The sequence below is a fragment of the Aquarana catesbeiana genome, linkage group LG12, assembly GCF_042186555.1.
Source record: "Aquarana catesbeiana isolate 2022-GZ linkage group LG12, ASM4218655v1, whole genome shotgun sequence".
NCBI lineage: Eukaryota > Metazoa > Chordata > Amphibia > Anura > Ranidae > Aquarana > Aquarana catesbeiana.
Genome location: NC_133335.1, coordinates 201,932,410 through 201,958,083, shown reverse-complemented (window position 1 = coordinate 201,958,083; position 25,674 = coordinate 201,932,410). Strand labels below are relative to the sequence as shown.

Below are 25,674 nucleotides of genomic sequence, written 5' to 3'. Positions count from 1 at the left end.
TGTAGCACTACAATAGAAGGAAGGGAAGTGTGCAGATACAGTGTAATGAGCAAATATGTCTCTATTTACATATACAGTATGATTACAAAATATACATAGAAACAACGTTTTTAAAACATTGACACAAATTGATGAGATTGCATCTAACTGATGTCTTTGAAATCATGGCCTAAAAAATCTGAAAGGACTTCAGGTCCAGTGCAAGTCAGAAGGAGGTCAACTGCAGGTTAAGTGCACCTATCAATGAATTCTGAATGATCTCCGAATCAAATCCAACCGATGTCATCATCACAGGCCCAAATCCCATTGACGAAGGCCCTAAAGAATTTATAGGATAACTAAACCCAAGAGCAAAAATGCAATATGTTGCAGCTTACAGTCCTTAAATGTGGTGGTTGCATTCATTTTATTTTTAAGCTAAGAACGTTTCGTCATCTTGCAGTGAATATCTAATCTTGCTAGAAATGCAGTGTCCTTGTCCCTTCCTGTAAGCTGCATCAAAGAATAACTTCCTAGTTATCTACCAATTGCCCTGCCCCCCTATATAATGGAGTTGTGTTATGGGGTATGTTTGTAGTCAATATGATATGTAGTCAATATCCGGAGAGCAGCCTAGGGCATACCTCCCAACATTTTGAGATGGGAATGAGGGACACCTACTAGCAAACGTATGTAGGTATAGGACACGCCCCCTGCCACACCCCCTTAAAGGAGAATTAAGCAAAAAAAAAAAAGAATTAAATCCACAAGAGCTTTTTTTTACCGCTACTATTCCTTTATATTGGCTTTAAAAAATTACAAATGCAGCAATTTAAAATTTGGATGAAAGGTTTAGCACTGGGAAACACTTTTTGAAAGATAAAAAGTGCAGTTTATATACAACTATATAGATCAGACCAAGATGAGGGGCAAATTAGGGGGAACGAGGGACAGAGGGACATTGCTCGAAATCAGGGACAGTCCCTTGAAATCAGGGACAGTTGGGAGCTATGGCCTAGGGTGACAACCATGGCTCCACCTATAGATACAGTGGAGGAGTGGGATAGCCACCTGGGGACAAGACCTGTTATTTGCAGGATTACCAGGTGAAAATAAAGCAAAAGAAGCTGGAAAAAAGAAAAACAACTGAACAATAGGCTGAAATATATTATATTTTTGGGTTTGGATTTAGATACACTCTAGCCGCTTGCCACCCACCCACAGTACATCTAATGCAGATGGGCAGCACAGCCAGGCTAGGCGACGTACCTGTATATTGCGGCCTTTCTTCCAGGTTTGGGGAGCACACATGTGCTTCCTGTGCTGTAATTGGACACAGCACATGTTTGTCAGCAGATTTTAGCCAATGATTTTGGCTAAAACCTGCTGATCGGCTGTGGCCAATCGCAGCACAGAGTTCTGTGTTTAAAAACACAGAACTCTGCACACAGACAGCGATCTGGCTGTTTCTTCTCCCTGAAATTAAATACGACTTCAGGGAGAAAAAGCAGCCAGATCTGTTAGCAGCATACATTTCACTTGTTAGGCACACTGTTACCACTTTAATTTCCCCTAAATGTTAACCCCTTCCCAGCCAGTGTCATTAGTATAGTGTACATTATTATCACTGATCCCTGTATTAGTGTCACTGGCAATGTCAGTGTCAGTCATTTAGCCCAGCCAGTGTCTGCTAGCCCCAGATTGCCCGCCACACTATCATAGTCACGCTACAAGTCACAGATCACCGCCATTACCAGTATAGCATCTATAGCTGCGTAAATTCCAGTATATATACCATAGTTTGTACATGTTATAACTTTCACACTAACCAATTCATATACACTTATTGGGATTTTTTTCTTTTTTTTTTATTATCACAGACATGTAGCAGAATACATTTTGGCCTAAATTTATGGAGACATTTGATTTTATCGGATATATTTTATAACAGAAAGTAGAACATATGGTTTGTTTTTTTCAAAATGTTCATTTTTTTTCTTCGGGCGTTTATATAATAATATAATATATATTATAAAAACCCAGTGGTCATGAAATCCCAACAAAAGTAAGCTCTATCATAAAAAAATGATATAAATTTCATTTGGGAACAGTGTTGCATGTCCAAGCAATTGCTAGTTAAAGTAGCACAGTGCTGAATATCAAACAATGCCCTGAAGGCCATGTCATGAACTGGGTAAAACCTTCCAGAGATAAAGTGGTTAATGGTTATGTTTGAATATAATTATAATTGTCCATCTATGCTTCAATTATTGTCAGTAAAAAGAAGACTGACACAAATCTAGGCCATAATGAGAAATATAGGCAATAGTGTACGTTTTAAAGACCCAATAAACCTAACAGCAGAAACTGCTTGTTCTTCAAATACATGCTTATTATTTATCTTTCCTTTTCTAGAGACTTGAAGCCTGAAAACATCCTCCTTGATAGCCAGGTAAGAAAAAAGAAAGTGAAAAGAGGTTTTGAAAAGAAAATAAGACAAAGTGAGGTGACAATCTTAGGCGACACTCGGTGGGCGGCGGCACAGAGGGCGGAATGTCACTACCGAACAGCTGCAGCTTAGTAATGTTGCCCTGTACACATGCAAAGTGTTGCTAAGCAGGTTGCTAAGATGCTGGCAGCTGGGCCACACAACTTGATTAGTTATTATGGTGCTGGCTGCTGATGACCAAAGATGCTGTACGGCCCAGCCAAATGCACGATGTCACTGGTTGCTGGGATGCTGCCAGCTGGGCCACAGCGTCATTGGTTGCTGTGACAGAGTCTTAGCAACCAAAGAGGGAAGGGGTAAAAATAGGATGGGGACACCCACCAGAAATCATTCTGAGTTTTCATCTAGAGTAGCCCATGAGAAGATCATAGAAAGAAGTCACCACCCTTGGAAAGGTAAGTATTATTCATATTCTTTCTTAAAGAGGACCTCTTTTTTTTTTCTTGCCAGGGACACAAAAATATTCGTAGTCACACTTGTCCCAACACATTGCAATGGCACATTGCCAATTTTTGCCAGTTTGAAAACATTTGCCTTTTCATATACAGGCAGTCCCCGAGTTACAAACATGTGACTTGCACACGGAGGCAGCGTGACGTTACACTGGTCCCGGAAACTGTCTTGCTGCTCACCGCATTCTGCCACCTACTGTCCAGCAATCCCACATCACTGCATGGCCAGTTAACCCTTCCCTATGCTATCCAAAACTTATAATTTTTTTGCTGTAGATACACTTAAAAAATTTACCTGTTCCAACTTGCATACAAATCCAACTCAAAGCGGAGTAATGCCGCGTACACACGGTCAGAATCCTCATCGGAAAAAGATATGATGGCTTTTCCGTCAGGATTCCGCTCAAGTTTGCCTTGCATACACACGGTCACGCAAAAGTTCGATGAACTCCGACCGTCAAGAACGCGGTGACGTACAACACTACGATGAGCTGAGAAAATGCAGTTCAATGCTGCCGAGCATGCGTCGAATTGTTTCCGAGCATGCATAGGAAATTTGCGCGTCGGAATTGCTACAGACGATCGCGTTTTCGGATAGGAACTTTTTCCGACCGAAAAATTAAGAACATGCTCTCAATCTTTTGCTGGCTGGAAATTCGGCCAGCAAAATTCCAATGGAGCATACACACGGTCGCATTTTCAGACGAAAAGCTCTCATCGGTCTTTTGCTGGCCGAATTTCCGATCGTGTGTACGCGGCATAACACTCAAAATCAGAACTTCCACTTATCTGTCTCCTCCTCCCCCTTCGGTGCCACGTTTGGCACCTTTCGGGGGGGGGGGGGGGGGGACGGTTATCTGTTTTTGACAGGTACTCCTTACCCACTTCTGCAGCACTGTCCCTTAGAAGTTCGGCCCCACTCCTCCTTCCTCTGCCGGCCAATTATAAAGCGACGCGCGCTTCATGCATTCGCAGTAGGGACCCGTTTCCTTACTGGGAATGGCAGCACCCGACAGCCGATCCGGAAATCGGCTGAAGTGTCGACATCGCAGGAACCCTGGACAGGTAAGTGTCCTAATATTAAAAGTCAGCAGCTACAGTAATTGTAGCTGCTGACTTTACATTTTTTGTGAAGGGCCAGAACAACCTTTAAGAACTCACCTACAGAACCTTGTTTATAGCCCGGGGGGCCGCCTGTATTGATATTATTGATTACACCACTTAGTGCATGCAGCTCAATTTTGAAGGCTTGTGCACAGAAATTTTGGTATTTTATATTTGTGTTACACCTATTTATTTCCTGAAACAGTGACAGTTCTGGGAAAATTTTTAAATGTGTTCATTGACTACTCAGAGCTTTGGGATTATTATTATTCATGATTTATATAGCGCCAACAGTTTACGCAGTGCTTTACAATGTAGAGGGGGGACAGCACAATTACAGTACAGTTCAATACAGAAGGGACGGGAGGGCCCTGCTCGTAGAGCTTACGTTCTAAAGGGAGGGGGTGGTGGTACAAAAGGTAATAGATGCAGGGAAAGGGATGTTGCACAGCTCCTCCTAGTTATAGTTCTTCCTCTTCTGTAGTGAGAGCTGGCTTTATAGGGAGGCAATGGAAAGAAATGTTCCGGAAAAATGACTTATGTGCTTCCCTAAAATTCTTTCCTATTTTTTTCTCCTTTTAATGAGTGCCCCATTCATTAAAGCATATCTATGGTCGAAATTTTAAATCATCTATTCATTTCTACACTGATTTTTAATTATTTCTAGCCTACTCCTATTAGTCTGAACAATCTTGAAGTCTGTAAACTTCCCACCTGTGGGCCCAGTGCTGTCATGGTGAGTGTCGCTGGGAAGGGCGGCTAGAGCTCAGCGGACCTTTGTCCACTTAGCCTCCCTCCTGTACACAGATCAGGAAGTGAGGTTTATGATTTCACTTCCTGATCCAGTGTTGGGGGATACAGCTGACCGTCTGTGTTCCATCAGCTGCAGTGGATTAGAGAGGAGCCATCCAGGGTCTAATAGACCCTGGGTGTCTCTATAAAGAGAAACTGTCACCTATATGTTATCACATAGGGGGCTATTAGAGCCCCCCCCCACACACACACACACACATGCACCTACAAAAAATGCGTGCGTTGGGGCACCTACGTATAAAAACGGTGCTTGTCCTAAAAATGTTATATATCAGTGCACATGCCAGAGTGAGAGTAACAATTTTAGCAGCAGTGCTCTTGCATCTCTACACTGATGACCTGTAGGGGCTTTAAGGCCTGATTCAGGCCTGTGAATCAGGCCTTAAAGCATTGCAGGCGCATGCAATTTCAAGGTTTGACATGGGTATCATTTTACTCAACACAACCTCATCTTTTACATTTTACAAAAAAATTAGGTAATACATATTTTATCCTCTAGGGTGTCTGCTTAAAAAAAAAAAAAAAAATTTCAGGGGTTTTAAGTAATAAAAGGCCTAAAATTATTTTTAAAACATGTAAACAAAAAATGTAAAAAATAAAAAATAGCTCTAGGACTGCCATTGTGCAGGGGGTGGTGGGAGGACAGCTGTTCCTTCACCTAAGTAGGCAAAAATCCTTGCACCGGTGTTCTGACAAAATGTCAAACCCGGCAGAATATCGAACTATGTCACTTCCTGTGAAGTGAAATCAGCTGTTGCAGAAAACCACATGCACTGACGTCAGGACACTGCATGTCAAATTTGTCAACCGACGGCCATGTTGCTACACCCCGCACTCGGCCGTACTAAGCCTGCAGTCAGAAGGCGGCAGCTGACATCTTTTTACACCCACCCAAGTCTTGCATTCCACACTTATTTTGAACGGTAAGCTCAGCTTATATAGTGCAAAACAGTATTTAGAAGTCTGTGACATTGTTTTGTTGTTGAATTTTAAAAGCAGCGGAAATCCTGCAGATCTGACAGGTCTGCTAATCTGGCAGAACACCGCTGTTTTTAAAATTCAACATGAAAAGAGTGTGACGGATTTGAAAATACTATACAGTGGAACCTCGGTTTAAGAGTAACTTGGTTTGAGAGCATTTTGATTTGCGAGCAACTTTTTAAAAAAAATTCTTACTCAGTTTGCGAGTGTTGTCTTGCAAGACGAGCAGAATTCAACCTAATAGGGCCTGCAGTACCGCATTTGGCCTGAGGTGCGGGGGCGCCGGAGCTGAGCAGAGCCGAACAGCGACGATCGCAGCCGATCGCCACCATTTGGCAATGCTCGAAAAGACACGTAAATACACGGAAATACTCAGTTTCCGAGCCTTTCCGACGTTTGCCGAGGTCAGCCGACGTGTCCTCGGACCTTTCCAGGCCGTTTCTGAGGCTCTTCGGCGCCCCTCCCCACCTCTGGCCGCATGCGGTATTGCATCCCATTGAAGTCAATGCAGAACAAATTATTTTCATTTCCATTGACTTCAATGGGAAAACTCGCTTTGATATGGGAGTACTTTGGATTACGAGCATACTCCTGGAACAGATTATGCCCGTAATCCGAGGTTCAACTGTATTTCACTTGTAACCATGTTGTTGCAGCTAGTAACAAACATTCCGCCAAATCACCCCACTGCCAGACTTCATAAAATTAAAGTGTATGTTGTGACCATAGAACTCCTTGAAAGATACAATGCCCCCCCCCCCCGCCCCTCTGTGGTTTGATCTGTCAGCTCTCACTACTTTGTCCATGAGTGATATAGGGGGCAATGACAGGAACTACAGCATGCAGGGGGGGTCCAGGGATCTGACACTCCAGGAACGGAAGTGTCAGATTTTGCAGAGTCTTGAGGCAACTGCTTTCCTTCATTACAGCTGAGATGTATGCATACTGCCCAACAGTTAGAGATGGGAATGAGGGACACCTACCAACAAAGGTATGTAGGCATAGGACACGCCCCCTGCCACACCCCCTTAAAGGAGAATTAACCAAAAAAAAAGGTTAATTGAATCCACAAGTGCTTTTTCTTTTACCACTACTATTCCTTTATATTGGCTTTTAAAATGTACAAATTCAGCAATTTAGAAATTGGATGAAAGGTTTAGCACTGGGAAACACGTTTTGAAAGATAAAAAGTGAATTTTATATACAACTATATAGATCAGACCAAAATGAGGGACAAATGAGAGGGAGAGAAGGACAGAGGGACATTGCTCCAAATCTATGTGTATGGGCATCCGAAGGGAGGGTATTAGCTGGCTTATTTGCAAGGAGGACTTTATTTACATATTTGTTTTAGCTAAAGAGTTGCTTTAACGGCAAAATTCAGCTGAATGTTATCTCCTGCTTACTTCCAGGGCCATGTTGTTCTGACTGATTTTGGTCTCTGCAAAGAGGGGATGGAGCCAGAAGAGACCACTTGTACCTTCTGTGGGACTCCTGAGGTATACAGATCTTCTAAAATGTATACAAAAAATGCAAAAATGGCACACTATGTGACTTTAAAGTGACACTTAAAGTATAATGAAAGGCAAAACTTTTTTTTTAGTTTTGGATAGTGTGGATGTGAATTAGAATGCTTATCAGATTTTATTGCTGCCTGTGCCCCCCATTAAGGAGATTCACCTTCTCTATTTGTCCTGTTTACCATTATCATTGAAAGTGAAAGGTATGAAAACTCCAAATTTTGGGTTGTAACAAGATAAGTAATAGAAATCTTCCCATGGGGACACTAGCAGGGGGTTTCTAGATCTACAAAAGATCTGGGGCTAGAGCCCATAGCAGCATAGTAAAGAAAGTCATACGCTTGGGTGGGCATACATATGTATATACAGTAATATACGTGTGTGTGTATATATATCCACAGAGAGCCCCCCACTTACATCAGGGTCCCCAGAGAGCCCCCCTTACATCGGGGTCCCTAGAGAGCCCCCGCTTACATCAGGGTCCCCAGAGAGCCTCCTCCTTACATCAGATTCCTCAGAGAGCCTCCCTCTTTCATCAGGGTACCCAGAGGGCCCCTCACTTACATCAGGGTTTCCAGAGAGCCCCCCTTACATTAGGGTCCCCAGAGAGCCTCCCCCTTAAATCTGGGTCCCTAGAGAGCCTCTGCCTTAAAATTAAGATCCCCAGAGAGCCTCTCCCTTGCATCAGGGTCCCCAGAGAGCCCCCCACTTACATAATGGTCCCCAGAGAGCCTCTCCTCCCCTTGGGGACCCCTGCAGAGACTCGGGGCTATTGGCCCCAGATTCGGGGCTATAGCCCCAAAAGCCACCCCCTAGTGACACCCCTGGACACTAGTATTAGTGACCTGGGGGTCCCCAAGCAATTCCCTTAATATGCATGGATTTCTTCTCACTTCCTGTTTTAGCTATGGGACAGGAAGTGAAGGGAAATCTCCGCAATGGGGCACAGATGGCCAAAGATGGCGTGTGCGCCTGCCGCGATTTCCGTGAGTTGGGTCGCGGGTCCCGCGGACTCGATCGTCACGGGCATACCCGCGATCACCTCACGGAGAGGACAAACGGGGAGATGCCATTGTAAACACCATCCCCCCTACAGTTAGAATCACTCCCCTAGGACATACTTAACCCCTCCCTAGCCCCTAGTGGTTAACCCCTTCACTGCCAGTGTCATTTACACAGGAATCAGTGCATTTTTATAGCACTGATTGCTGTATAAATGACAATGGTCCCAAAAATGTGTCAAAAATGTCCAACATGTCTGCCATAACGTTGCAGTCACAATAAAAAATCGCCGATCGCCGCCATTACTAGTAAAAAAATAAAATTATTAATAAAAATGCCCTAAAACTATCCCCTATTTTGTAAACGCTATAACTTTTGCGCAAACCAATCAATAAACGCTTATTGCAATTTTTTTTTTACCAAAAATACGTAGAAGAATACGTATCAGCCTAAACTGAGGAAAAAAAATGTTTTTTTATATATTTTTTGGGGATATTTATTATAGCAAAAAGTGAAAAATAATGCGTCTTTTTCAAAATTGTCACTCTTATTTTGTTTATAGCGCAAAAAATAAAAATCGCAGAGGTGATCAAATACCACCAAAAGAAAGCTCTATTTGTGGGGAAAAAAAGGGCGTCGATTTTGTTTCGGAGCCACGTCGCGCAATTGTCAGTTAAAGCGACGCAGTGCCGAATCTCAAAAAGTGCTCTGGTCAGGAAGGGGGTAAATCCTTCCGGGGCTGAAGTGGTTAATGACCCTATAATCTATTTTTCATGAAATTGTTTCTTACTGTGTTTTTCCGCCTCCTTGAGCTCCCAAACCTGTGTCCCCCCCCTCCTCACTTCGGTATGTTTAGAACAAGCAGTGCATGTTAGTTGTGGTCATGTGCACTGCTCTTTGCACACTACAAATCCCATAGTCTATGATCCTTAGTTCTTCTCGGTAGCCAGCAAGACATACAGTGAAACTATGAAAAATCAACGCAGCCACCCTCTATCAGATCACAGCAGCAAAAAAAAAGGATTTTTGAGATTTGAAGGAGGCCGAGAGCAATAGAAGGACTTTTATTGTGAGAAAAATACATACTTGAATAGAATTTCCTTTTTTTAAAATTTTTTTTTAAACCATTGTTTAGTGTCACTTTAACCCAGCATGATTTATCTTCAGAGTTTACCTTTTTTTTGTGTATGCCAAACTAGTCTTACATCTAAAATATCAAATTTTATGTATTTATGTGGAAATCTTCTATCTGTCAAAAATAGGACAAAGGAAACCTATTTCTCCATCATCCTCTATTATGTGAGCCGAGGTAGCGGGCCAAATATCGGGCGGTTCAATAGAAACCGCCCGACATTCAGCCCATGTGTACGGCAGCTGGAAGCGGGAGCGGGTACCTGTCAAAACCAGGTACCTGCTCCCTGGAAGAAAAGGAAACTTCAAAAGTGTTAGAGGGGGAGGAGGAGAAAAAGCGAATCTTCCCTTTTCAGGTGAAGTTCAGCTTTAAGAAACAGGTTGGAAACTAGTGACACAACGAAATTTCGGCTGCCGAAAATTATCGCCTGAAAATAGGATTTTCAGCGTTGTACCGAAAGAAAAAAAAGTGCAGATAATTGTTGGTAAAAACGCCTGCAATTTTTGCCGTGAATTTTACCGCGTTTTTAATAGGTATGTGACTAATGCATCAAAAACGCAACACAGGTGCATTTTTGATGCATCCTTGCTGCGTTTTCAATACATTTCAACGGGGAGGTGTGTTTTTTTTTTTTTTTAACTGACCAAATATGCAAAAAAAATGCAATAAGCAGGATTTTTAACACTGCTTCAAAAGGTGCTGATAATGGCTGACAATAATGTTCTAATAGGGGAATGGCGCTGTTCACAGATAATGGAAAAATCAAAAAACGCAAAACACAACCCACCAGAAAATGAGGAAAAAGAAAATATGAATAAAAAATAAAAATGTAAATTATAAAAGTAGTAAACAATAAATGTGCAGTGTGCACCAAAGTATGTGAAAGAATCTAACTAAAATCCTATGTATTAATCCCTTAAGTTAATAACAGAAGGTGTGAATATGCAAGTCACTACCAAAAGTGAAAAAACACACAATCATACATAGTACAGGATGGATAAAAGTGACATAAAAAGTGGTAACAACATTAAAATTCCCACTAACGTGCCCAATATCATACACAATACATAAAATATACATGTAAGTGAGCCAAATAAACATCTGTGATCTTCCTGAATTGAATAATAAAAAATAAATGAAAAAATAAATAAAAATGTGAAAGTGTAGAAATGTATATAAAAGGTGAATAAATCAAAAAATGAGGATATTAATTAATAAATATGTGCAATCAAACAGGTATATGAATAAATATGTGATGCACTCAAAAACATCCAATATAAATTGTCCAATGAAGGTATATCAGACAGGTGTGTAATCCCCAACGAGTTTCAGTGTTAGTGTGTCCGTATCTGGCAGGCCCCCTCTTGTGCCCTCACTCACCAGAAAGCCCAACCCCTGCAGGGGTGAAGGGCATGAATCAATCCTGTGGCCGGAATACTGGAGTCTCAGGATCCCCCTCTCAGGTTCAGCGAGCCCCTTCCCACTGGATCCACGTTGTTCTTTACATAAGTATCCACCGGAACAAAATATGTGTGGAGAAACAAGGAATCCTCATAGTGTGAGTCCGTTTAAAAAGAAAAGTTTATTGTTCAAAAAAAATGATTAATAAGTTTAAAAACGGGAGCTGACAGTGCTCTCCTAGCAAAAACAAAAACGGATGGTGTCTAGGTAGCGAGGTGACGGCGTGCGTTCCACCAGCCTGGCTGCCGAAACCGGAAGTGCAGAGTCAGAACGTGAAAGCGACGTGTGCGTACCGTATGGCCACACCTTACGCGTTTCGTCATCAAGACGTCATCTGAGGCGCGGCCATCTTGGTACACCACACGTCTTAAATAGTACAAGGAGGCGCCGCAGTGTCCAATCACAGAGAGCTAATGGTGACGTCCCATCCACCCAGCGGGGAAGCAATGTAATAACTAAAGGGGAGGGGGGAAACCAACCCAATGTAGATGAAGAAAAGCATCCCCTGGTGGAGAACAGTGAAATAGCAAGATCGGGCGCCTCCGTATAATAATACAATATAACATAATGGTAAGCCACAATACAGCAGGGGCATGCGGGCGAGAATTGGCCCAATACATAATACCCACTATATAACCGATGGCAATATAAAAAATGTTTAATACCAGTATAAAATATAAAAATATGACACAGCTCACAGTGCATGTCAGAGCAAATGAGAATCATGAGGTCAAAGGAACTGCCTGAAGAGCTCAGAGACAGAATTGTGGCAAGGCACAGATCTGTAAAAAACTAGAACAACTAAATGGGACTTTAAATGAAGACGCAGGGCAACTATCGCCCAGCGCCTCCATCCCTGGCAATTTGATAAATAAAAAAGAGAAGGGTGGGATTTTAATGAAGTTTGCATCCCTAGAGGTGACACGATGCAAATGAAGGCGGACAGTACTCAGAATATTAAGGCTATGAACATACAAACCATTGTAGAATCGGTATTGAGCAATCACTGATTTATTGTACAGAGTTAACGGTAATAATGGTATTCACACAGTAAAATAGTAACAGAATAGATGCATAGTTTAAAACATATACAATATATACCAGTGATAATAATAGCATAGTATATTGATATCAAGGTTGGTTCATGCTGTACATATGGTAAAAAGCAATTCACTTTCATTGAAGCGTGTCTCCTTGGTAGGAAAAATAACTGTAGTTATTGATACAGTCCAATTGGTAAAAAGAACAGTTGGTAGTGTTGAAAGGTAGGAATAATAAGGCATCTATTGGCTCTACGCGTTTCGTGGCAACTGCCACTCATCAGGAGCAAAAATGAGAGAAATGTCTAGGTATAGAAACACATAATTAGTTTGTGTAAAGTAAACAACGGATTGAGTTATGTAGGGAGAGGAGAAAGGAGGGGTAATGTCCCCATTTACCACGAACACTTACAATAGTGCCAATGAGACTGGACACGGGTATGGAGGGCCGAAATCCAGCCGGGCAGCAAACATCAGTCCCGGGAGCTGAGGTGGATAAACCCAACCAAGGATGGATATCAGGGGGAGACAGAATACCTAGGGGGTGGATAAACAGAATGTGTGAAAAGTGAGGTGCAGGAATGGTAGATAAATGTAAGAAAATGGAGGGGGCGGGGGAGAGAGGTAAAAATAATTATAAAAATTATATAATAATAACAATTATACAATACAATAAACTAGTGGGTAAAATAAAATGGTGATAAGGTAAATAAATATATGGAAAAAAGGTAATAAAAATGAAGTGTGAAGGCTGTAAATGTAATGGAAGGGTATAGGAAAGGTGGGGTCCGGTGAGATACCTAGAGGTGACAAAATGACTTATTTAATAGTAATGGGGTAGTGTAGAAAAAGAGGAGGTCAAACAGAGAGCCCCAAGGGTGGGCAAAGGTCATAGCACCAAAGGGAAATGGGAATAGAAAAAGATTATAAAGGAACGTGGAAAGATAGTGAGGGAGGTTGGTAGATATACCTAGAAGCTTAATGAAGCTGGTGAGGTGAAATGGTTCCTCGTGGTGATGGATTACAAGCCCTGAGGGAGACTAACTGGCCCCGAGGGAGTATATATACTCCACTTGGATGGTTGGTGTCCACCAACGGCACGCTAGAACAGCCTCAAGGAGAGGGGGAGTTGGCGCCAGAAAGCAGAAGGGGCGGGACCCGCCCGACCCCGTCTAGCGCCAATCACCTCATGAGAGGCGTCAGGAGGAAAGGTGGCGTCAGCACGCCAGCGTCATTGGAAGCGACGCAGCGCGAACGGCGTCACTGGCGTGACGTCGATGCGCAATTGGGCGTCCCCCCGATCCCTGAACAACCCCCTGAGGAGAGAGGGGAAAGGGGCGGGCCCCAGGAGCGCATCGCAGCTCCCGGAACTGGGCACGTCCTATTGCTCAATACCGATTCTACAATGGTTTGTATGTTCATAGCCTTAATATTCTGAGTACTGTCCGCCTTCATTTGCATCGTGTCACCTCTAGGGATGCAAACTTCATTTAAAGTCCCACCCTTCTCTTTTTTATTTATCAAGGCACAGATCTGGCCAAGGTTACAAAAAAAATTCTTCTGCACTTAAGGTTCCTAAGAGCACAGTGGCCTCCGTAATCCTTAAATGGAAGACGTTTGGGACGACCAGAACCCTTCCTAGAGCTGGCTGTCCGGCCAAACTGAGCTATCAGGGGAGAAGAGCCTTGGTGAGAGAGGTAAAGAAGAACCCAAAGATCACTGTGGCTGAGCTCCAGAGATGCAGTCGGGAGATGGAAGAAAGTTGTAGAAAGTCAACCATCACTGCAGCCCTCCACCAGTCGGGGATTTATGGCAGAGTGACCCGACGGAAGCCTCTCCTCAGTGCAAGACACATGAAAGCCCGCATGGAGTTTGCTGAAGAACACCTGAAGGACTCCAAGATGATGAGAAATAAGATTCTCTGGTCTGATGAGACCAAGATAGAACTTTTTGGCCTTAATTCTAAGCGGTATGTGTGGAGAAAACCAGGCACTGCTCATCCCCTGTCCAATACAGTCCCAACAGTGAAGCTTGGTGGTGGCAGCATCATGCTGTGGGGGTGTTTTTCAGCTACAGGGACAGGACGACTGGTTGCAATGAAGGGAAAGAGGAATGCAGCCAAGTACAGGGATATCCTGCACGAAAACCTTCTCAAGAGTGCTCAGGACCTCAGACTGGGCCGAAGGTTTACCTTCCAACAAGACAATGACCCTAAGCACACAGCTAAAATAATGAAGGAGAGGCTTCACAACAACTCCGTGACTGTTCTTGAATGGCCCAGCCAGAGCCCTGACTTAAAGGAGATAGTCCAAGGATCAGCAAGGAGGAATGGCAGAGGATCCCCAAATCCAGGTGTGAAAAACTTCCTGCATCTTTCCCAAAAGGACTCATGGCTGTATTAGATCCAGGGCTGTGTTTTGGCCTAGGCCGACAAGGCCTAGGCCTAGGGCGGCACTTTGCGGGTGGCGGCAAAAAGGGCCACCCCCCCACATGCAGCCCAGGGCAGCCGGCTTTCTGTAGCGGCGCCACTGTGTATGGGCGTGCTTGGCAGAGGATGGGGGTGTGTATCTCACGCCCCCCTACTCTCTGACAAGCACGCCCATACACCACGGCGCCGCTACAGAAAGCCGGCAGCCGTGGGCTGCATGTGTGCGGGAGGCGGCAGCGGGAGCCGGGAATCAGCAAGACGGGTGGGGGGCTTTCTCTCATGCGGGGGCAGCGTGTGTCACTCGCACCCCCATAAGCAACAGGTGACAGGTGGAGCCTTAAGCTCCGCCTACCCTCCCCTGCACTGCTTTCCTGCAGTGAATCTTCTCCTCGGCCCTGGGGCTGTGACGACAGGAGGAGAGAGAGGAGCACGAGGGAAACCCCCAGGACAGCAGGTACAGTGATTTAATAAAGTATATCAGTGTTATGGGCACTGGCAGCATTTGATGGGCACAGTGGAAGCAATTGATGGGCACAGTGGCTGCGTTTGATAGCACAATGGCAGCATTTGATGGGCACAGTGGCTGCGTTTGAGGGCACAGTGGCAGCATTTGATGGGCACAGTGGCTGCATTTGAGGGCACAGTGGCTGCGTTTGATGGCACAGTGGCTGCGTTTGAGGGCACAATGGCTATTTTTGATGGCACAGTGGCTGCGTTTGGGGGCACAGTGGCTACGTTTGATGGGGCACAGTGGCTGCGTTTGATGGGGCACAGTGGCTGCGTTTGATGGGGCACAGTGGCTGCGTTTGATGGGGCACAGTGGCTGCGTTTGATGGGGCACAGTGGCTGCAATTGATGGGCACAGTGGCTGCAATTGATGGGCACAGTGGCTGCAATTGATGGGCACAGTGGCTGCGTTTGATGGGCACAGTGGCTGCATTTGATGGGCACAGTGACTGCATTTGATAGCACAGTGGCAGCATTTGATGGGCACAGTGGCTGCATTTGATAGCACAGTGGCAGCATTTGATGGGCACAGTGGCTGCATTTGATGGGCACAGTGGCTGCATTTGATGGGCACAGTGGCTGCATTTGATGGGCACAGTGACTGCGTTTGATGGGGCACAGTGAGGCTGCAATTGATGGGCACAGTGAGACCCCCCGTGATAGCATTAAAACTCAGCAGCTAAAAATACTGTAGCTGCTGATTTTAATATTAGGACACTTACCTGTCCAGGGATCCAGCAATGTCGACACCTCAGCCGATTTTCGGATTGGCTCTCGGGTTTTGCCACTATCATTCATGGTAAGGGAAACCGACCGGTTCCCTACTGCACATGTGCGAAGCACGTTGCACTTTCTGAATGGCCCAGTGGAGGAAGGAGGGGGGGGGGCAAACTTCAGAGGGGACAGCGCAGTCTCCCAGAAGTGGGGAAGGGTACCTGTCAGAAACAGGTATCCATTCCCCCCTGAAAGGTGCCAAATGAGCCTAAAGAGGAAGGGGTGTTGTTTACAGATGATAGGGTGGGTCTTAAACAGGAAGGGGTGTGGCCTCGGCAGGATGGGGTGGGTCGTATTTAAATTAGGGGGGTGCATGCGTTTAGTCAGGCCTAGGGCAGCACAAAACCTAAATACACCACTGATTAGATCAAAAGTGTGCTTCTACTAAATACTGAGCAAAGGGTCTGAATATTTAGGACCATGTGATATTTCAGTTTTTCTTTTTTAATAAATCTGCAAAAATGTCAACAATTCTGTGTTTTTCTGTCAATATGGGGTGCTGTGTGTACATTAATGAGGGAAAAAATTGAACTTAAATGTTTTTAGCAAATGGCTGCAATATAACAAAGAGTGAAAAATGTAAGGGGGTCTGAATACTTTCCGTCCCCACTGTATATGTAGCAACTGGGTGTTAAGGTCCACCCACTTTCCACTGCATATATGCATATTGCTGTCATAAAGTTAAAAGAATGGTTACTGTTTAACATCAACTTTAAAGCCCGGCTCTGGGCATATAAAAAATGATCCCCTTGCAGTGTTGCTCCCCCCAGCAGTGGGCTTTCCCTCGGCATCCTGTCATCCAGTGCAGGACTATGGATTCTGCTCTGGTCTTGATGAAATCAGGATCCTAGCCTGCTGGAGTTTGGGGGTGCACACCTTGCACAGACCAGTCTAGCTGCGTGGAGGAATTGAGGGTTGGGTAAGTATATCTCCTTATGTTGTTCCCCTAGATATAAACGAGCACAGCCTCACTGCAAGAGATCATTTTTTATTTGCCCAGAGTTGGCCTTTTATGACCATCTACTAATGAGCATGGATGCCATTCGTGTTCTGATACCACATCTTTACCTCTACTCCCCAGTACCTGGCCCCTGAGGTCCTGAGGAAGCAGCCATATGATCGCACCGTGGACTGGTGGTGTTTGGGCGCTGTCTTGTATGAGATGCTCTATGGACTGGCAAGTATCTTTTCTGAGCAGAGAGAACTAGTGCTATCCTTGTTGTACACACTGTCAGATGTTCTTCTCTCATCACCTTTGAATTTTCTCTTTCTTCTATTTCTCTGCTCCCTTTTCACTAAAGGCATGGTGCTTGCACAACAGGTAAGGCCAGGTTGAGCAATCTCAGACTGGTGTCGGCAGGTCATAGTTTGTCTCTGATGTTATTGTTCTTGGACTATCTCCACCCTGTTATTCACACTTAGCCTATTTCTTTACATCTGTCTCTGTCTGGACTGTGGACTTCAATGATCTGTTCTTCCTGTACTCCTTTTTTTCTACTCTCTCATAGTTACACATCCCATCATGTAATCCCCACCCAAAAATTGCATGAGCTTCTGTGCTGGCCACAAGGCCGTCTTTAATATTGATTGGACCGTGCGCAAACATTTTCTTGGGCCCCCTGCTCTGGGACATACAATAAATAGCAGCTTGACTCAAAATCAATTTACTGCAGCGGATCAGGCAGCAATTGCGATTGGTTGCCAGGGATTAAACCATATCATTACCGCTCACTGATTATTCCCTAGAGGTTACTGCTTATCAATACCGCTCACTGATTGGTTGCTAAAGGTTACTGTACATCATTACTGCTACCCGATTGGTTTCCAGAGGTTAATATAAATCATTATTGCTCACTGATTGGTTGCTAGAGATTACAGCAGACCATTACTGTTCACTGATAGGTTGCTAGAGGTTACTGCACATCATTACCTCTGTATCAAATTGTGGGTGTGGGTGTACAGAGTGCAGGGTTCAGGGGTGCGCTATGTGGAGAGTGGAGGATTGAGGGGTGTGCTATGTGCAGGGTTCAGGGGTGTGCTATGTGCAGAGTTGAGGGGTCCGCTATGTACAGAGTGCAGGATTCAGGGGTGTGCTATGTGCAGAGTTGAGAGGTGCGCTATGTGCAGAGTTCAGGATCGAGGGGTGAGCTATGTGCAGAGTCGAGGGGTGAGCTATGTGCAGAGTCCAGGGGTGTGCTATGTGCAAAGCTCAGGGGTGTGCTACGTGCAAAGCTCAGGGGTGCGCTTTGTGCAGAATGCAGGGTTAGGGGTGCTCTATGTGCAGAGTGCAGTGTTGAGGGGTACGCTATGTGCAGAATGCAGGGTTAAGGGGTGCGCTATGTGCAGAGTTGAGGGGTGCACTATGTGCAGAATGCATGCCTAAATGAGAGGTGCACTATGTGCACAATGCATGGTTGAGGGGGTGCGCTATGTGCAGAATGCATGGTTGACAGGATGCGCTATGTGCAAAATGAATGGATGAGTGTTGCGCTATGTGCAAAATGCATGGATGAGGGCTGCAGAATGTATGGATAAGGGGTGCACTATGTGCAGAGTGCAGGGGGTGCTATGTGCGGAGTCCAGGGGTGCGCTATGTGCATAATGCAGGGTTAAGGGGTGCTCTATGTGCAGGGTTGAGGGGTGCGCTATGTTCAGAATGCATGGCTGAGGGGGTGCGCTATGTGCAGAATGCATGGTTGACGGGGTACGCTACGTGCAAAATGCATGGATGAGGAGTGCGCTATGTGCAGAATGCATGGATGAGGGGTGCAGAATGCATGGATGAGGGGTGCAGAATGCATGTATGAAGGGTGCGCTATGTGCAGAATGCATGGTTGAGGGGGTGCACTATGTGCAAAATGCATGGTTGAGAGGTGCGCTATGTGCAGAATGCAGGGTTCAGGGGTGCGCTATGTGCAGAATGCATGGATGAGGGGTGCGCTATGTGCAAAATGCATGGATGAGGGGTGCATTATGTGCAGAATGCATGGATGAGAGGTGTGCTGTATATCCAAGTTCTCCCCCCCCCTCCCCAGGTACCTAGCTCTCCTCCCCTCGAACCCCCGGTTCAAAGCTCACCCCCTCTCCCAACTGGTGCTCTATGTGCAGGGTTGAGAGGTATGCTATGTTCAGAATGCAGGGTTAAGGGGTGCGCTATGTGCGGAGTTCAGGGTTGAGGGGTATGCTATGTGCAGAATGCATGGATGAGGGGTGCACTATATGCAGGATGCATTGTTTAGGGGGAGCACTATGTGCAGAATGCATGGTTGACGGGGTGCGCTATGTGCAGAATGCAAGGTTGAGGGGTGCGCTGTGTGCAGAATGCATGGATAAGGGGTGCGTTATGTGCAAAATGCATGGATGAGAGGTGTGCTGTACGTCCAAGTCCCCCCCCCCCAGGTACAAAGCTCTCCTCCCCTCGAATCCCAGTTCAGAGCTCACCTCCCTCCCCCCTAGAAAACAACTGCAGAAGAGCAGCCTCAACTCACAGCATGTCCGTGCAGCTGCCGTTCCCTGGAGGAACTTCCGCCTGTGTGGATGCCCTGCCCCCTCCCTCCTCTGCTCTCACAGAGACTGATGTGTGGAGCAGGGAGGGGTCTGAACGGCTGCACGGAGAGGAGCGCTGTCACTTGTAAATACAGAAGCAGCACTCCTCTCCCAGAGGACAGCAGGGAGCAGCCAGAGTAACTAGCGCTGGAGGTGACAGAACTTCGGTTCTCAGCAGGCAGCAGCGCGGGCTCAAGGGGCAACTGCTTTGGGCCCCCCAAAAATGACAGGGCCCAGGGCAGTTGCCCCTTTTGCCCTGCATTAAAGACGGCTCTGGCTGGCCATACCAATGAAAGAAAAGTGTCTGTGTTACTAATACTAACCAATCAAATAATTCTGATCACGGTCATAGTTTGGCTATGCAAGGTAGTCCCATTCACCTAAATAGCATAGTTTGACAGTCGTGCCATCTGTCAAACTCGGCATGTCGCGTTAATGTCGTGGCAATGTGTACTGCCCCAAGTGGCACCATGTCTGCCTGTAGGTAGGTGGTCAGGGGGCAGGAAAAACATGTGCATCCACATTTTTATTGCCCACCTAAGGTGGAGATGATGTCACTTGGGGCAGTACACATTGCCATGACATACTATCATCACTCATGTGAAAAGAGCCTTATGCTGGGCCATACATTATGCAATTTTCTTTCCTACCACCATGGGTGGATCCCTACTGCAAATCCCCCCGTGTATGTATTGTTCTGTTTACAATTACTGTATTTATATACTATTACTATTTACTTCCTATCACTAAGCTGCATTTACTATCTCACCAACATTCTCACATCCATCCTTCTTTGTCTCTGCTCAGCCTCCGTTTTACAGCCGGGATGTTTCCCAAATGTATGACAACATCCTGAACCAGCCGCTGCAACTCCCAGGAGGAAAGACAACCGCCACCTGCGACATCCTCCAGGGTCTTCTGCACAAGGATCAGCATTGCCGATTGGGTGCCAAGTCTGACTTTGTACAGTATCTCCTTCCATTACATATTCATAGCTCTTCGTATAGTATGACCTCTGTGTGTCCAGCAAAATAAGTTAAAGGTTCAGTCAGGGCAGGATTCACTGTTAGGCTTCGTTCATATGTGCGGCTACGGGGTGGTAGAAACAGGCAGTTGAGCCATGGTTTTACGCCTCCCCACCTGAACCTGGGCATGCAGCCACTCAGGGCTGAAAACAACAAAATGTTCTGTATAAAAAAATGGTGAGCCTAGCAATGGGGTTTTGACTTACACCTACCAGCTTCAGTAATGGAAATCTGGCCCTGGGGGTCACTCAATTTTGGCCTGTGGCAGTCCCAATGGGAGGTATATTATATAAGAAGTACCCCCCCAGGGAAATACTAATGCCGCGTACACACGGTCGGACTTGTCGGCTACAAAAGTCCGACGGACGCCGACGGACCAAATCCGGCGGACAATCCGATTGTGTATGGGCTTCCCCGAACTTTTAGCTGACTTTGCCAGCCGCAAATCTGACGGACTTTAGATTTGGAACAGGCTTCAAATCTTTACGTTGTAACTCCGCCGGACCCAGAAATCCGCTCGTCTGTATACTATTGGCTACTGGCTATCAACTTCCTTATTTTAGTCTGGTGTACGTCATCACATACGAATCCGTCAGACTTTTGTGTGATCGTGTGTAGGCAAGTCCGGTCGTTAGAAAGTCTGTTGAAAGTCCACCAAAAGTCAGTCGAAAGTCTGTTGGACGGGCTGTCAGACTTTTGTAGCTGAAAAGTCTGACCGTGTGTACGCGGCATAAGGGACTTTTAAGGCAACTAATCAGCAAATATTTGGAAAAAAGATATAGAAATTTATTAATGTAAAATATGTGGTGCATACAACACCAACAAAGAAAAAAAAAACGTGTTTATGGACCTATGTAGAGTTCTTTCTTCAGGGGCATTTCATACGGGGTAGTGCTGCTATATTGATATTCTATAATGAGATAAAGTCACACATCAGATTCATATTCAAGATCAAAGGAATGAGCATCGTTGAAGTCAAGTAAAGACAAACATACCAGTCAAGTAGAAAATGCAACAAGAACTGCCACATGTGGTGTGGCTGAGGGTAGAAACAGACACGGTTGCTGCAGAGAGGTCAGGGTAAATGCTAGTCCTCCAAGGGAAAAGGTCCAGAAACGTGTTTTTTTCCTTTGTTGATGTTGTATGCACCACATATTTTACATTGATAAAGTTCTATATATTTTTCCAAATATTTGCTGATTAGTTGCCTTAAAAGTCCCTTAGTATTTACCTGGGGGGGGGTACTTCTTATATAATATTGTTCAATTTGGGATGTTGGCAACACATGGGTCTTCTCGGTTGGATCTCTATAAACCAGTGGGAGGTATGAATGCTAGATCATACCCTTGTCTCACATGATGTAACAGAGATTGCTTGTGCACCTACTGTGACATTTTGCTACAAAAGGGTGGAGATTTGTGGAAAGGTATACAGAAAATTATGCGGGAGAGACACAGCACATAGTAAATAATGGCTAATCCAGCTCAATACTGAGTGCTTATCAACCCAGTGAAATATAACCAAAAGTAGAAGAGCAAAAAAGATATGGGTGTTCAAGAATGAACACTCAACAAATGACATGTATATTATAAAAGAAAAAAATCACATCTTTATTACAAAACATTAAAAGTTGTACAAACAATGGGGGCAAAATTTCCACCCCACATAAATTAAGCAGCGGTCAGAGAGATGTGCTGATGTGAGCAGGGTCCTCATTAGGCAAGGGAAATACTGGACATTGTGTACCTGGCAGTCATCCAGGAGCAATTGTATTATATGGAACGTATGATGGAAACTGTTCTTCATGTTAATTATTGTTGATGGTGCTGCATTTGGACCTATTGCCAATGCTGCCAGACCATGATGAGAATGGTGTGAATGCCATTTACCTCCTGTTGCCATAGCCCCTTTTTTTGAGAACCATACTTGGTCGGTAAAATCCTTTTCCAACCTTCTTTCTGGCTGGTTTAATCTATGCTGGGCACTATCTTCGCCTTTGGTTACATTTTTCGCTTCCCCATAGCCCAGATCGACATGATGAATTCACTTGATTTTAATTGTCGATATTAGACGCTTTGTCAGATGACGAGGTTGTGAAGCCCCGAGGAAGCAACCGTGATCACAAAACGCGTAGGAAATACTCCTATCTCTCTGACCGCTGCTTTGTTGGTTTTATTTTATGTGGGGTGGAAATTATGCCCCCATTGTTTGTACAACTTTTAATGTTTAGTAATAAAGATTTTTTTTTTTTTTTTTTTATATATTATACATGCCGTTTGTTGGAATAGATATACTGAGTGGTCATCCTTGAACACTCATATTTTTTTGCTCTTCTACTTTTGGTTTGATTTGTGGGAAGGGGTGTAACCTCAGCACAATGAAACTTTGGAACATTTGTGAAATGATGTAGAGCAGTATAGCATCACTATTGCAGAACAGTTGTACTGGCAGGTGACCTCTTGAAACAGTTTCTTCTGACTTTGGGGTCCCTGTGCCCTATAGTTTCAGTATAGGATCTGCAGGCTCTTGGAACAAAGATTACTATGCAGAAGAATAATGCCGCGTACACACGGTCGGACTTTTCGTCTACAAAAGTCCGACAGCCTGTCCGACATACTTCCGACGTACCTTCGGCGGACTTGCGGCAGACTTTCTTACGAACGGACTTGCCTACACACGACCACACAAAAGTCCGACGGATTCGTACGTGATGACGTACACCGGACTAAAATAAGGAAGTTCATAGCCAGTAGCCAATAGCTGCCCTAGCATGGGTTTTTGTCCGTCGGACTAGCACACAGACGAGCGGATTTCGGGGTCCGTCGTACTTACGACGTAAAGATTTGAAGCATGTTTCAAATCTAAAGTCCGTCGGATTTGAGGCTAAAAAAGTCAGTTGAAAGTCCGGAGAAGCCCACACACGATCGGATTACCAGCCAGCTTTAGTCCGTCAGCGTCCGTTGGACTTTTGTAGACGAAAAGTCCGACCGTGTGTACGCGGCATTAGGGAAAGGGGAAGGCAACCTTGCCACTCCAGCTGTTGTAAAACTACAAGTCCCATGAGGCATTGCAAGACTGACAGCCACAGGCATAACTCCCAGTCGCAGAGGCATGATGGGATTTGTAGTTTCACCTACAAGGTTATCAAGGTTGCCTAACCTTGTATTCAAAGCCAAAACTTTTTTTTTTGTTTTGGATAAATTAGTTGATTTTTAAAACCTGTCAGATTGTGCCCCATCGGGGAGAATTACCTTCACTTCCTCTCTGTTAGACACAACAGGAAGTAAGAGGAAATCTCTCCAAAATAAGCAAAATCCCCTCTCTAACCAGCCATAACGCTATACAATCTCATTTTGAGTTACAAAAAACATGTAATATGAGGAAACCTCTAAACCTCCCATTTAATTTCCTCTCAAATCGGGGAGGTCCTTGCACTACATAGTTGATGGTAGATCTAGAGGACATTAGATAGCATTGTGTATGGCCAGCTTTAGACAGTATAGTATGCTATATAATTAGAGTGTATAGAGTATGGTCAGCTTTAGACAGTTGTCACCAGAACAGGTGTCCCAGTGGATAATGCCTCCTCTATTTGTGTTCTGGTGACCACCTAAATATTATGGTATTTCCTACCATTTTCTTTCCCAGTGGCAATGGTCACTGGGCATACCTCCCAACTTTTTGAGATGGAAATGAGGGACACCTATCAGCAAAAGTATGCAGGGATAGGACACACCCCTTGCCACGCCCCTTAAAGGAGAATTGTACAAAACAAACCAAGATTGGTTAACCCCTTCCCGCCGACCGTACGCAGATGTGTGTACTCGGCTTTCGGGGGTTATACCGGGATGATGCCCGCAGCTGCAGGCATCATCCCGGTACCGTTGTTTAGAGCTGGCAATTGGCTATCCGTGTATAACAACCGATGCGGCTAAAAGCTGCTCGGCTGTTATATCGGAGCAGTGGGAGGGGACGCCTCCCCTCCCGCCGCCTCCCGCCTCCCGCTGCTTTTACCGGGCCTCCCGTGCCATCGGGAGGCCCGGTGACCAATCCGATGCCTCCTGCGGCTGCGGGCAGGCTGGAACTAAGCTGTGGGCGGCTTCGTTCCAGCCTTCAAATTGTAAACGCGGAAGCGTCGTCATGACGTCACTTCCCCTTTACTCGGCTGCCAATGGTGCAGGTTTTAAAAAAGTACACAGTATTCAGAATCGCCGTTTTCGGCGATCTGAATGCTTTGAAGTGTAAAGGAGGGATGGGGGGGTCTTTTAGACCCCCGATCTCTCCATAAAGAGTACCTGTCACCCCTATTACTGTCACAAGGGATGTTTATGTAAACGGTGTTCAAATCACACATGTGAGGTATCGCCGCGATCGTCAGAGCGAGAGCAATAATTCTAGCACTAGACCTCCTCTGTAACTCTAACCTGGTAACCGTACAAAAAATTTAAAGCGTCGCATATGGAAATTCTTAGGTACCGTAGTTTGTCGCCATTCCACGAGTGCGTGCAATTATAAAGCGTGACATGTTTGGTATCTATTTACTCGGCGTAACATCATCTTTCACATTATACAAAAAAATTGGGGTAACTTTACTGTTTGGATTTTTTAAAATTCATGAAAGTGTCCCTTTTCCAAAAATTTGCGTTTAAAACACCACTGCACAAATACCGTGTGATATAAAATATTGCAACAATCTCCATTTTATTCTCTAGAGTCTCTGCTAAAAAAAATATACATAATGTTTGGGGGTTCTAAGTAATTTTCTAGCAAAAAATACGGATTTTAACTTGTAAACACCAAATTTCCAAAATAGGCTTAGTCATGAAAGGGTTAAACCCAAAAGTGCTTTTTTTACCACTACTATGCCTTTATATTGGCTTTTGGAATTTACAAATGCAGCAATTTAGAAATCAGATGAAAGGTTTAGTGCTGGAAAACACTTTTTGATAGATACAAAAAAAGTACATTTTATATACAACTATATAGATCAGACCAAAATGAGGGACAAATGAGGAGGAATGAGGGACAGAGGGACATTGCTCCAAATCAGGGACAGTCCCTCGAAATCAGGGACAGTTGGGAGCTATGCACTGGGGCAAATAGAAGGGTAAATCCTTTCCTGGTTTTCGGGTCACGGTAACTGAACACTGGTGCTTAGTTTCGACATAGAATATTATTTTCCTACTCCCACGACCCAGCCTGAAAAACACTATTATTTTGCTGTTCTTTGTTGGCACAACAGCAGACTTACAAAGGAAGCACTTTTTTGGGGTTGAGTTTGTAACAAAGAGCCTTTTACACAACCAGCACACCTCTTTGGTCCTGTTATGCATCAGGTTATGAAGAGCCTTGATACAGAACTCTCTGGGTTATTCATTAATCTTTACTTTGGGACAGTTAA

The 25,674-nt window shown here is 44.8% G+C and overlaps 1 protein-coding gene across 2 annotated transcripts in view; it reads left to right on the top strand.

Annotated features, from left to right (window-relative positions):
- SGK2 (serum/glucocorticoid regulated kinase 2) overlaps positions 1-25,674 on the top strand; it is a 106,478-nt gene that overhangs the window by 66,847 nt on the left and 13,957 nt on the right. For both annotated transcript variants that reach the window (XM_073606495.1, XM_073606496.1), the window contains exons 7-10: positions 2,395-2,431; positions 7,251-7,337; positions 16,784-16,879; positions 20,056-20,211. In XM_073606495.1, coding sequence (XP_073462596.1) covers positions 2,395-2,431; positions 7,251-7,337; positions 16,784-16,879; positions 20,056-20,211 — 376 coding nt within the window. The remainder of the gene's footprint in view (positions 1-2,394; positions 2,432-7,250; positions 7,338-16,783; positions 16,880-20,055; positions 20,212-25,674) is intronic.